The sequence below is a fragment of the Bos indicus genome, chromosome 24 (assembly GCF_029378745.1).
Source record: "Bos indicus isolate NIAB-ARS_2022 breed Sahiwal x Tharparkar chromosome 24, NIAB-ARS_B.indTharparkar_mat_pri_1.0, whole genome shotgun sequence".
NCBI classification, from domain to species: Eukaryota; Metazoa; Chordata; class Mammalia; order Artiodactyla; family Bovidae; genus Bos; species Bos indicus.
The window spans coordinates 37,708,159-37,720,508 of NC_091783.1; the positions used below are offsets into that span (position 1 = coordinate 37,708,159).

General features: G+C 37.0%; 1 protein-coding gene across 2 annotated transcripts in view; it reads right to left on the bottom strand.

The window, feature by feature from the left end:
• MYOM1 (myomesin 1) overlaps positions 1-12,350 on the bottom strand; it is a 122,331-nt gene that overhangs the window by 99,534 nt on the left and 10,447 nt on the right. For both annotated transcript variants that reach the window (XM_070778874.1, XM_019986555.2), the window contains exon 3: positions 989-1,126. In XM_070778874.1, coding sequence (XP_070634975.1) covers positions 989-1,126 — 138 coding nt within the window. The remainder of the gene's footprint in view (positions 1-988; positions 1,127-12,350) is intronic.

A 12,350-nucleotide genomic window follows, 5' to 3' on the forward strand; every position in this document is an offset into this window, starting at 1 on the left:
CTGATTTTCCTGATAGCTTTTGCCCGGAGAGGGCGACCTCGTTTTGAACATCACATTAGCTTTGTGAATAATCAAAGGAAAATAAACAGGAAAGGCTCAGAAAGTTTCTGTTAAACTTTAACTTGGTGTCTTAGACAAGTCTCCTTTCAAGATTTCTTTGTATATATTATCATTCAAAACTGTTTATATTATAAACAGAAATTTGGCATTACACAGACTTGTGACTTAGTGATTATTTTGTTTGAATTTTATCTCAAAATAAATAGTAATCTATTTTTTATTTAACAAATATAAGCCAGGCATTCAAGCTATGCCCGCAATGCTTTTAGTTAGTCTATGTTATCTAAGGATTTTTTTCTTCCTAATGAATAATAATTAAAACCACACTGGCAACCCATCTACCTAAATGTATCATTTGATTTTTTTCTTTTAGTTCACCCAATATTTTATAGTTTTAACCTTTCTTTGTGCCCTAACTATAGCAACTGTATATAGTGTCCAATCACTAGCATCCAATACTCTGCTTCTAGTTTCAACTAGTTACCTAATTAGAAATAAGCCTCTAATAATAATCTCTGTTGTCATACAGCCATCCTATGTGATGGCAAACATTTTTACAATGATCACATCTCCGACTATGCACAGTTCCAAGGTTCTCAGACCTTTCTCAACCAGTACAAAGTAAATGCTCAATAAATGATAGCTGATATTACTACCTGAAAACATTTATTCCCCACTTCTTTTTAAAAATAATTAACTAATTACTTAACTTGTCTGCACTAGGTCTTAGCTGCAGTATGCAGGATCCCCGATCTTCACTGTGGCATGTAAACTCTTAGCTGCAGCATGTGAGAGTTAGTCCCTTGACCAGGGATCAAACCCATGCCCTCTGCATTGGGAGCATGGAGTCTTAATTTTAAACAGTTCCACTAGGGGAGTCTCTCTCCACTTTCTAAAAATCAGATCCAGGGAGAGAATTCATACGTACCGTCCTGAAAAAATAGGCACCATGTAGTCACTTGGCAGATTTTCTTTCTCCTCTCCAGAAAGAAGGCTCTTCTTGGCTCTCTTTGTTTGGGGGCTCAACTTGGATGAATAATCTAACATCAGACTGGAATCTGTAAGTCTGACAACAAACACCCTAATGTTAGTCAATAATTTAAAAAATGTTTAGAAGTTTTAAATTTAGGAGTGTTGCGTAGACTCCTAGATGGCTAATGTTATAATTATCTTCTATCTTTAGAACTAAAATAGAGTGAAAATGACCTCACATAATGCACTCTATCCAGACATAAGAAAAATAGGTCTGTGGTAATTTCATGGCTTTTTCTCATTAAAGTTTCAGGGGAAAGCAGCTGTGCTTTGGTAATGTTTCCGGATACCCTTTGCTGTTAAGTTTATGTTGGAAATGTAGGCAGCCTACATGAATGGGTTGGATACATTGTGCATCCAAATGCTTTCAGAGGATTGATAAACAAAAATAAAGCAAATTTTCTGTATCGAGAGCCCAGGCAATTCTGAAGCAGGGCCTTGAGGTTGAACTTCAGGTTTTTGTATAATGTAGCAGACTCCATTTGAAAGAACATTGAGCTCATTAAACAACAGAATTAATATGTTTTAGATGAATACACAGCATCAAGTGACTCGGAAAATTACAGATTTGATAAAGAACCTTTTGATAATGCTGTAGTACACACAAAAATCCACCCATGCACACTGGTGCCAGTGGTGCTTGGAGGCAGCTATTGTTCTAATAAACCAAAAAATGCATTACAGTGGGAAACAAGGCAACTGAGATTGCACCTAGAGAAAAGGACTGATGACATTAAAAGTACAGTCTTAATCTATATAGTTCTTGGACGAAATGAAATGCATTTTCATTCAAATGCAGAATTTGGCTTAAATTTCAGGAGACTGTGGACTCTCTGAAGTCAATCCATGGACTCAGGTGAAAGGTCTCTCATCTCCATTGTAACGACAGAAAGTCACAACAAGAAATCATACAGAAACTCTCTGTATGACCCTTGCAATTTTTCTATAGACTTGAATTGATTCTGAAATTGAAAATTAATATTAAAAAGATCTCTAATATATGGAATCTAGAAAGATGGTAGGGATGATCCTATGCACACGACAGCAAAGGACACGCACATAAAGGACAGAATTTTGGACACAGTGGGGAAAGGAGAGGATGGGAGGATTTGAGAGAATAGCATTGAAACATATATGTTACCATATGTAAAACAGATAGCCAGGGGAGTTTGCTGTATGATGCAGGGAACCCAAGGCTAGTGCTCTGTGACAACCTAGAGGGTTGGGGTGGGGAAGGAGGTAGGAGGGAGGTTCAAGAGGGAAGGGATATATACCTATGGCTGACTCATGTTGATGTATGACAGAAACCATCACAATATTGTATAGCAATTACCCTCCAGTTAAAAATAAAATAAATTTTTTTTTTAAAAAAAAGGTCCCTAGTGTCAAGAAAATTTGAAAAGAAAATGCAGCATGTGAATGGTGTGGCAAGGAAAAACCAAGCTGCCCAGTTAAAACAGAAAAAACCTTCCAGAGTCCAAACCTTGATTGTTTCTCAATCTTTAAAAAACATTAGGAAAAGCAGGGATTACTTAGATCAAAAGAAGACAGTGCATATACATAGTACAGAATGGATACACAATAATGCAAATAAACTTATCCTCTGCGAAGCAAGCAACGCAGAACTCTGGGGCTTCTAGGAAGCCCTGGGAGTACAGTGGTTCTGGGCCTGGGAGTATAGGGTGAGCTACAGGCTTCAATTCCTGGAGTGGAGGGGTAGCATGGAAATGACAGACCTCTTCCTCCCCCACTAACCACCTCTCCCCCAGGGTGAATATGTAGCTCTTGTTCTATGATGAGCATTAACACTAAAGGTTAGAACCTTGAATTCAAGCTTGTGGATTGGTTACCAGTTGGAAGGCTTAGTGAAATTTGTTCTTGGGTGGCTGTTCCAAGCAACAGCAAAATGATTGCATTCTAAACCCTTAGTGAGTTACAAAGTACAGGCTGTGCTAATACAGGTCTAAGTTTAAAGTGGTATTTTCCATCACTCCTTTAATTCCATTACTATACAAAATAAAATTAATTATGGAGTTTGAGCTTCTTTTTTTCTATTTATAGAACATTTGGATTTTCTAATTTTTCTCATTTCTCTATTTTTGCTCTTTTTACTATTTATTTTCATTCTACTGTCTACACTCATATCCTCATGAGCATATTTTCAAGGTTTGCTTATATTAAAAGGGGACATATGTATAACTACGGTTGATTCATGCTGATGTTTGACAGAAAACAACAAAATTCTGTAAATCAATTATCTTTCAATTAAAAAATAAAAGTCATGATTTGTCCTTCTTTTTGTTGTATTGTTGTTCCTTTTTTTTTCAGTCATTTTTTTCCTTTAAGATAAATCTTTCAAACGAAGCATTTGTTACATACAATGTGCCAGAATGTGATTATTCTATTCTCACAGGTAAATCATAGCAGACAATTTCTAATAGTTGAACTTTATGGTAAAGATTTATGGAACTATCATTAGTTTTTATGTCATATTTCATTTGGAACAAAAGACCTTATAAAAGGACTGTGGTTTTACATATTATATAGTATTATTTAGAAAATCCAAAGTACTTAGAAGATATCAAACATTTCCTGTGCTCGCTAAAGTTTCTTCAAGCTAACAAGAAGAGTGTATTTAGGATTAAATGTTAAAATACTGTGCTAACAGACTATTTGGCAATGTTAAGTCACTTATCAAAGATGTCTGAGAAGACATCTTCATCTGATTGAGTTTAAAACTCAATGAAGTTTTAAGAAACTGACTATGCAATAATTGTGTAACTAATTATGTGAAGAAAAGCCATCAATTGTCTCTTTTGTTATGACCCAAGAACACGGAAACCTAACATCTTACTCTATCAAATTTTAAAGTCAAATAATGTTTTTAAAGGAGTTCAATAGAAAATGTAAAATTTTAATTTCTTTTTTAAATTTGAATTTCTTTGAAGTTACATCAAAGAGCTAAATAAAGGCTTGCTAACCTCTTGGGCTTTTAGTTGCATCTAAATTTTGAAAATAATCCTGTCTCAAAAGCCAGTTTCTGAGTAGACACTTAAAGTTTGGTATGTGTGGATCAATGTGGTCTTTTAACTATTAAAACTATATTTAATGTTCTTTACATCTTAAATTTTGATTCTTTCTGAATTTCAATTTATGAAGGCAGTGAAAATAAGCTATTGTGTTTAGTTGCTAAGTCGTGTCTGACTCTGCGACCCTATGAACCGTAGCCCTCCAGGCTCCTCTGTTCTTGGGACTTCCCAGGCAAGAATACTCCAGTGGGTTGTCATTTCCTTCTCCAGGGGATCTTCCTGAACCAGGGATCAAACCCATGTCTCCTGCATTGGCAGGTGGATTCTTTACCACTGAGCCACCTGGGAAGTCCCTGAAACTAAGGTAAGTTTTGAAACTATATGTGAGGATTGATTTGTGTGTGCACATGCACCCACGCATCTGTAACTGTGTCTAGGTACATCTACCTGTAGTCTACCACTAATTGTGGTATGTCCTCTGTTAATATGCCTAAAGTTAGTAGAATTTAAGGATATATCATGGTTTGTTTGACATCATCACATCTATGACCAGCAGCACCGCAGAGAAGGGATGTAGCCCAGGAGAAAGCTCTCTCTAGAAATGTTCCAGGGACTCAGAAATAAACTTGCATTTCATCCAGTTCAAATACTGAACATCAACAACATAACCTTCTGCTTGTACAACTTGATAATTATTCTTGACAGGAAAAGAAAGAACAAAACTACTATAGAATCACTGGACTGGAAGAGATCTCAGGGACATTTACACCACCCTCCTTGCATTATAGATGTAGAAGACCTAGAGTGTCTTTATAACTTGCCCAGGCTCACCCAGCAAGTTGGTAGGTGAACTAGGACCAGCACCCATGTGGGTTAGTGTTCTTTCCTCTATACCAGTGGCCTTCAACTTCGTGTCTGAGCCTTCTCGATCCAAACATGTTTGATCATGTCACCTATATATGTCTGTCTATTTATAAATTTTATACATATACTGCTGAATAAATATTCTCATTTTATGAAATTTCAACCAATAGAAAAATGTTCAGGGCCAAATTTAATCTTTTTAAAGACAGAAGTGCTAATATATCTTCCTACACTTCCTTGGCTTGCCTTCATGGACTCCCCACTTCGGAAACCACAACAACATACATAACATGCCAATAACGACTCTGATGTTGATTAGCTATTTCTGAATTTATTCACATCTAGCAAAAAGTCGAATGTGACTGAGTGAGTAAGCACAGCACAAAACATAGAGGTTACGAAATCATCACAGTCCAATTAGAAATAAAGCATTAAGAAACTCATTAAACTTTACATGAGGTCAAATGCTAGTTCTTCAAAGTCATGTTTATAGTCATCGTAATTTCACATAATTGTGAAAAATTGTCCTAGTTCCTCAGGATGAGTAACTATGCCTGGTTATGTTAAGTATGGATCTACTAAATGGCTATATTACTTTCTGAAAAAACTATGACAACTTATCAGCATGTTCTAGAAAAAAATGATGAGCTGGTAGGCTTTGTCTTTTGCTGACACTGCTCCCAAACCCAGCACCACCCACCCACAAATGCTCATGATTACATTACATTATTGATTTCCTTCTCTATCTGTCCCACTCCTGTGACTATTCAAGGAGAGGGATGGCCTAAAAGTTAGATTTATATCCTCAGCACTGTGTCCAGTGCCTGACAGTGTTCAGTAAGTGTTTATTGAATGAGGTGAAATCAAGATTCAACCTCCTGTAACCATACCCTATCTCTATGATTCTCAACTCTGACTTCATATCAGAATCAGCTGAGGAGCTAGTAAGAATGACCAATGCAGAGGTGGGACTTCCAGTATGGTGGAGTGAATAGTTCAGCAGTTCCTCTCTCCAAAAGAGCAGTGATAAACCTGGATACAATTGTCAAAACCAACCCATTCAGGCCTCTGAAAATCAAGTACAGGCACACGCTACACCAACACGTGGCTATTCATGAAAAGATATTGAGCTTCAAGTCTGAATAGTGGGAGTCTGTGTGACATGCTTGTCTAGTTCTTTCCCACCCACCCCCAGCTCAGTCTATAAAGTAGTTCTACTAAGGTGGGAAAAGGTGAGACACTCTTAATATTCACTGTCAGGGGGCTGATTTGGAGCAGAGCATGATAAACCTCCACAACCAGCAACACTGTGAGTAACGCTAGCCATCTAAGTAGCAAACAAACAGGGGAAGACCAGCAGCTCAGTCAGTCCTAGGATACAGTCATGGCTGGAACAAGCAGCAGATGGGCAGATCACTCAGAGAGATAACAGGAAGATTTGAAAAATAAGACCACCATGGGGGCCTTCGTAAGCTCTCTCCATGTGATTAAGTAGAAAAAACTGGAAAGGACCCAGGTTATCCACATATGATTGGCTGACTGTAAGCCTGTGTGTGTGGAGAAGAGACAAGGAAGTCTCAGTTCAGTTCAGTCGCTCAGTCATGTCCAACTCTTTGCGACCCCATGAATCGCAGCATGCCAGGCCTCACGGATTTCACTCGAAAACAAATCCAGGGCATATACATTTTTAAATGGCCTGGACTTCAAATATGCTCCCCAACATACACACTCAGACACACAGATCTATTGCCAGAGGATGGAAGCTTTACTGTCTTGAGATGTTTGAGCACAGATGTTTGACCATTCACTGACTGGTCATTAATCTATGCAAATATCAAGTGATCCCTATGAATTCAGGCTTAAAAATAAGAACAATAATTTTTTTAAACACGAAACAAAGACATCAGCAGTAACAGTGCTGGATAAACAGAGTCTATAAATATGTTTAGGCAAGTAATTAAACAAAACACAGCAGCAACACATTTGGGGAAAATTCAGAATCCAGAATTATTACAATATGTTATCTATTATGCCCTATTTTCAACAACAAAATAATTATGAGACATGAGAAGAAATAGGAGAGTGTGATGCATGCTAGAAGAAAAAAAGCAGTAAATAAAAATTGTCTCCAAGTGCACCCTGATATTGGATTTAGCAGACAAAGACTTCAAAACAGTAATTAGAAATATGTTCAAAAATAAGGAACTATATTCAAAGGCTAATTAAGGAAACCATGTTTAAATAATTAAAGGGAAGTATTATAATAATGACTCAAAAAGAAAGAATGTCAACAAAAAGATAGGAATTGTAAAATAAGGTCAAATGGATATTCTGGAGTTTAAAAGTACAATAACTTAAATGAAAAAGTTATTAAAGGGACCCAAAAGATTTTATATAAAATAATAAAATAATCAGGTAAGCTGAAGATAGAAACTATCTAATCTAAAGAAAAAAACAAACAGAAAAAGAATGAAGAAAAAATATGTTGTCAGACAACATCAAATATACCACTATATGAGTAAAGGTAGTATCAGAAAGAGGAGAAAGAGAGAAAGGGCAGGAAAAGATATTCAAAGAAATAATGGCTTCAGTTCACTTCAGTTCAGTTCAGTCGCTCAGTCGTGTCCGACTCTTTGCAACCCCATGAATTGAAGCATGCCAGGCCTCCCTGTCCATCACCAACTCCCAGAGTTCACTCAAACTCATGTCCATTGAGTCAGTGATGCCATCCAGCCATCTCATCCTCTGTCATTCCCTTTTCCTCCTGCCCCTAATCCCTCCCAGCGTCAGAGTCTTTTCCAATGAGTCAACCCTTCGCATGAGGTGGCCAAAGTATTGGAGTTTCAGCTTTAGCATCATTCCTTCCAAAGAACCCCCAGGACTGATCTCCTTTAGAATGGACTGGTTGGATGGATCTCCTTGCAGTCCAAGGGACTCTCAAGAGTCTTCTCCAACACCACGACTCAAAAACATCAATTCTTCGGCGCTCAGCCTTCTTCACAGTCCAACTCTCACATCCATACATGACCACTGGAAAAACCATAGCCTTGACTAGACGGACCTTTGTTGGCAAAGTAATATCTTTGCTTTTTAATATGCTGCCTAGGTTAGTCATAACTTTCTTTCCAAGAAGTTAAGCGTCTTTTAATTTCATGGCGGCAATCACCATTTGCAGAGATTTTGCAGCCCTAAAAATAAAGTCTGACACTGTTTCCACTGTTTCCCCATCTATTTCCCATGAAGTGATGGGACCAGATGCCATGATCTTCGTTTTCTGAGTGTTGAGCTTCAAGCCAACTTTTTCACTCTCCTCTTTCACTTTCATTAAGAGGCTTTTTAGTTCCTCTTCACTTTCTGCCATAAGGGTGGTGTCATCTGCATATCTGAGGTTATTGATATTTCTCCTGGCAATCTTGATTCCAACTTGTGCTTCTTCCAGCCCAGTGTTTCTCATGATGTACTCTGCATATAAGTTAAATAAGCACGGTGACAATATACAGCCTTGATGTACTCCTTTTCCTACTTGGAACCAGTCTGTTGTTCCATGTCCAGTTCTAACTGTTGCTTTCTTAAAATTGCCCAAATTTGTGTAAAAATAGTACTCTGTGAATCCAAGATGCTCAACAAACCCAAGTATGATACTCCCAAAGAGATACACATGTAGACATATCATAGTCAAACTGTTGAAAGCCAAAGCCAGAGAGAAAACTAGAAAGTAGCAAGAGTAAAATGATTCATCACGTACAAGGGAACAAGGTATTAATGACTGATTTCACATCAGAAACTATACATCCCAGAATACATTTGTATGACATATTTAAGTGCTGGGGAAAAACTAAATCAAGAGTTTTATATCCAGCAAAACCACTACTCAAAACTGAAAACAAAGTAAAGACATTGACAAAGAGAGAATTCATTGCTAGCAGACCTGCCTTACAAGAAATGCTAAAGCAAATCTCTCATATATCACAAGAAAACATGATAAATGCATTTATGCCCCAAAATTAGATGACTTAAATGAAATGGAAAAATTCCCATAAAGATTTAAATAACCAACACTAACTCAAGAAGAAATTAAAAATAATAACAGATCAATAACAAATAAGGAAATTGAATTAGTAATTTATCTATGCACAAGGACTTCCCTGCTGGTACACGGGTTAAGAATCTGCCTTGCAGTGCTGCTGCTGCTGCTAAGTCACTTCAGTTGTGTCTGACTCTGTGCGACCCCATAGACGGCAGCCTTGCAATGCAGGGAGCCCAGATTCCATCCCTAGTCAGGGAACTAAGATCTCACATGCTGTGGAGCAACTAATCCCACATAGTAGAGAGCCCATGTACCACAACTAAGACCCAACACAGACAAATAAATAAATATTTTTTTAAATCCATGCACAATGATAGCCCAGGCCTAAATGGTTTCATTGACAAATTACATGAACTATTTAAGGAAGAAACAAACCAATCATTTCCATATTTAAAAAAAAAAAAACAGAAGAGAAGGAAACACTTCCCAACTTTTTCTATAAGGCCAGTTATTACCTGATATCAAAGCCAAAGATATTATAATTTTTTTAAAAACTACAAACCAATATCCCTCATACACATAGGCACAAAAATCCTTCACAAAATACCAGTAAACTGAATCCAGCAACATATAAAACCAAGCAGAATTTAGCCCAGGGATGCAAGGTTGATTTAATATCTGAAAATCAATTAGTATAATACACCATATTAATAGAATAAAGAACAAAAACCACATTATCATCTCAAGAGGTGCAAAAAATTTTTGACAAAATTCAGCTTTCTTGCATGTTAAAAAATTCTCAACTAAATAGGAATAGAAGGGAACTTCCTCAATCTGATAAAGGCCATCTGTGAAAAATCTATAACTAATATCATCAGATCAGATCAGATCAGAGTAGTTGCTCAGTCGTGTCCGACTCTTTGCAACCCCATGAATCGCAGCACGCCAGGCCTCCCTGTCCATCACCAACTCCTGGAGTTCACTCAATCTCATGTCCATTGAGTCAGTGATGCCATCCAGCCATCTCATCCTCTGTCATCCCCTTCTCCTCCTGCCCCCAATCCCTCCCAGCATCAGAGTCTTTTCCAATGAGTCAACTCTTCGCATGAGGTGGCCAAAGTACTGGAGTTTCCGCTTTAGCATCATTCCTTCCAAAGAACACCCAGGGCTGATCTCCTTCAGAATGGACTGGTTGGATCTCCTTGCAGTCCAAGGGACTCTCAAGAGTCTTCTCCAACACCACAGTTCAAAAGCATCAATTCTTCGGCGCTCAGCCTTCTTAACAGTCCAACTCTGGGGAACAAGGCTATGATACTTGCTGTTGCCACTTCTATTCAATATTGTACTGACATTTACAGCACAGTGAAGAATAGTCAAGGCAATTAGTTAAACTGAAAAACTGAAAAGCAAGTCTAACTTTAGTTACAGATGATATAATCGTGTATATAGAAAATGTCGGGAAGATAACCAGGAGAAGGAAATGGCAACCCACTCCAGTACTCTTGCCTGGAAAATCCCATGGACGGAGGATCCTGGTAGGCTATGGTCCATGGGGTCGCAAAGAGTCGGACACGACTGAGCCACTTCACTTTCACTTTCATACACACACACACACAAATGCTAATAAATGAGTTCAGCAAGGTCACATGATACAGAATCAAAGAACAAAAATCAATTACACTTCTGTTTACTAGCAGTGAAAAATGAAAAAATAAAATTAAGACTCCACTCACAATTCTATCAAAAAGAATAAAATATTTAGGAAAAATTTTAACAGAAGTATAAGACTTTACACTGAAGATTAAAAAACAATATATGATAAGTGAAACAAAGATCTAAATAAATAAATATACATGTTCATGGATTGAAAGAGTCAGCACTGTTAAAATGGCATATTTTTCAAATTGATTTATGCTTTCAACATAATTTTTATCAAATTGCCAGAAGACTTTTGTCTTCGTAGAAATTGACAAGGTGATCTTAAAATTTATATGGGAATATGAAGGAACTACATAAGCAAAAATTTTTTTGTAAAAGAGGAACTCAGTTTGAGAACTTACATCCACCAATTTAAAAACTTTTATAAAGCAACAGTAGTTAAGAAAGTGTGGTACTGGCCTAAGGACAGGCATACAGATCAATGCAACAGAATTGAGAATCTGTAAATAAACCTTTTCATTTACAGTCAATTGATTTTTTTTTTCTTTTCAAAGCTCTTTTTCTTTATTGTTATTTTAAAACTTTTTATTTTGTATCGGGATATAGTCAATTAACAATGTGATAGTTTCAGGTGAACAGTGAGAAGACTCAGCCATACATGGTCAATATATTTTTGATAAAGGAGCTAAATGATTTCAGGGGGAAAGGATAATCTTTTCAACAAATGGTGCCGTGACAACAGTCCATGTATATGTGAAGGGATGAATTTAGAACTTCACATCATATACCAAAAAAATAATTCAAACTGGATATTTTTAAATGTAAAGCTAAAATTATAAAACTCTTAGAAAAAAAGATAAGAGAAACTCTATGAAGCTCCAATACTCTGGCTACCTGATGCGAAGAGCTGACTGATTGGAAAAGACTTTGATGCTGGGAAAGATTGAGGGCAGGAGGTGAAGGGGGCGACAGAGGGTGAGATGGTTGGATGGCATCATCGACTCAAAGGACATGAGTTTGAGCAAACTCCAGGAGATCCTGAAGGACAAGGAAGCCTGACGTGCTGTAGTCCAGGGGTCACGAAGAGTCAGATATGACTTAGCGACTCAACAACAACAATAGCGATGTTGATAAGCCAAATTTTGCTTAGATATAACACTAATAGCATGACTAAAAAAGGAAAAAAGTGACAAATCGAACCTCATCAAAACGTAAACATTCTGGTATCTGAAGGACACTGTTAAAAGAATGAAAAGACAAGGCACAGAATGAGAGAAAATATTTCTGAACATACATCTAAGAAAGGAATTATATACAAAATATTTAAATAACTCTGACAACTCAATAATAAGCAGAAAAAAATCCAATTTAAAAATGGGCAAAAGATTTGAACAAGCATTTCACCAAAGAAGTACACAAATGGCTACCAAACACATTAGAAAGATGGTCAACATCATTAGCTATTAAGTAAGTGCAAGCTAAAACCACAGTGAGACTCCACCACATACCTAAAAGACAGGCTGTAAAAAATGATAGAGAATAACGAATGTGGATAAGCTGGAATCCCTGTACCTTGGTGTGGGAATGTAAAATGATACAATTGCTTTGGAAAAGAGTTAAGTTGTTTCTTGTAACATTAAGCATAAACTTAGTACACAGACAAGCTGACATTTTAAAAG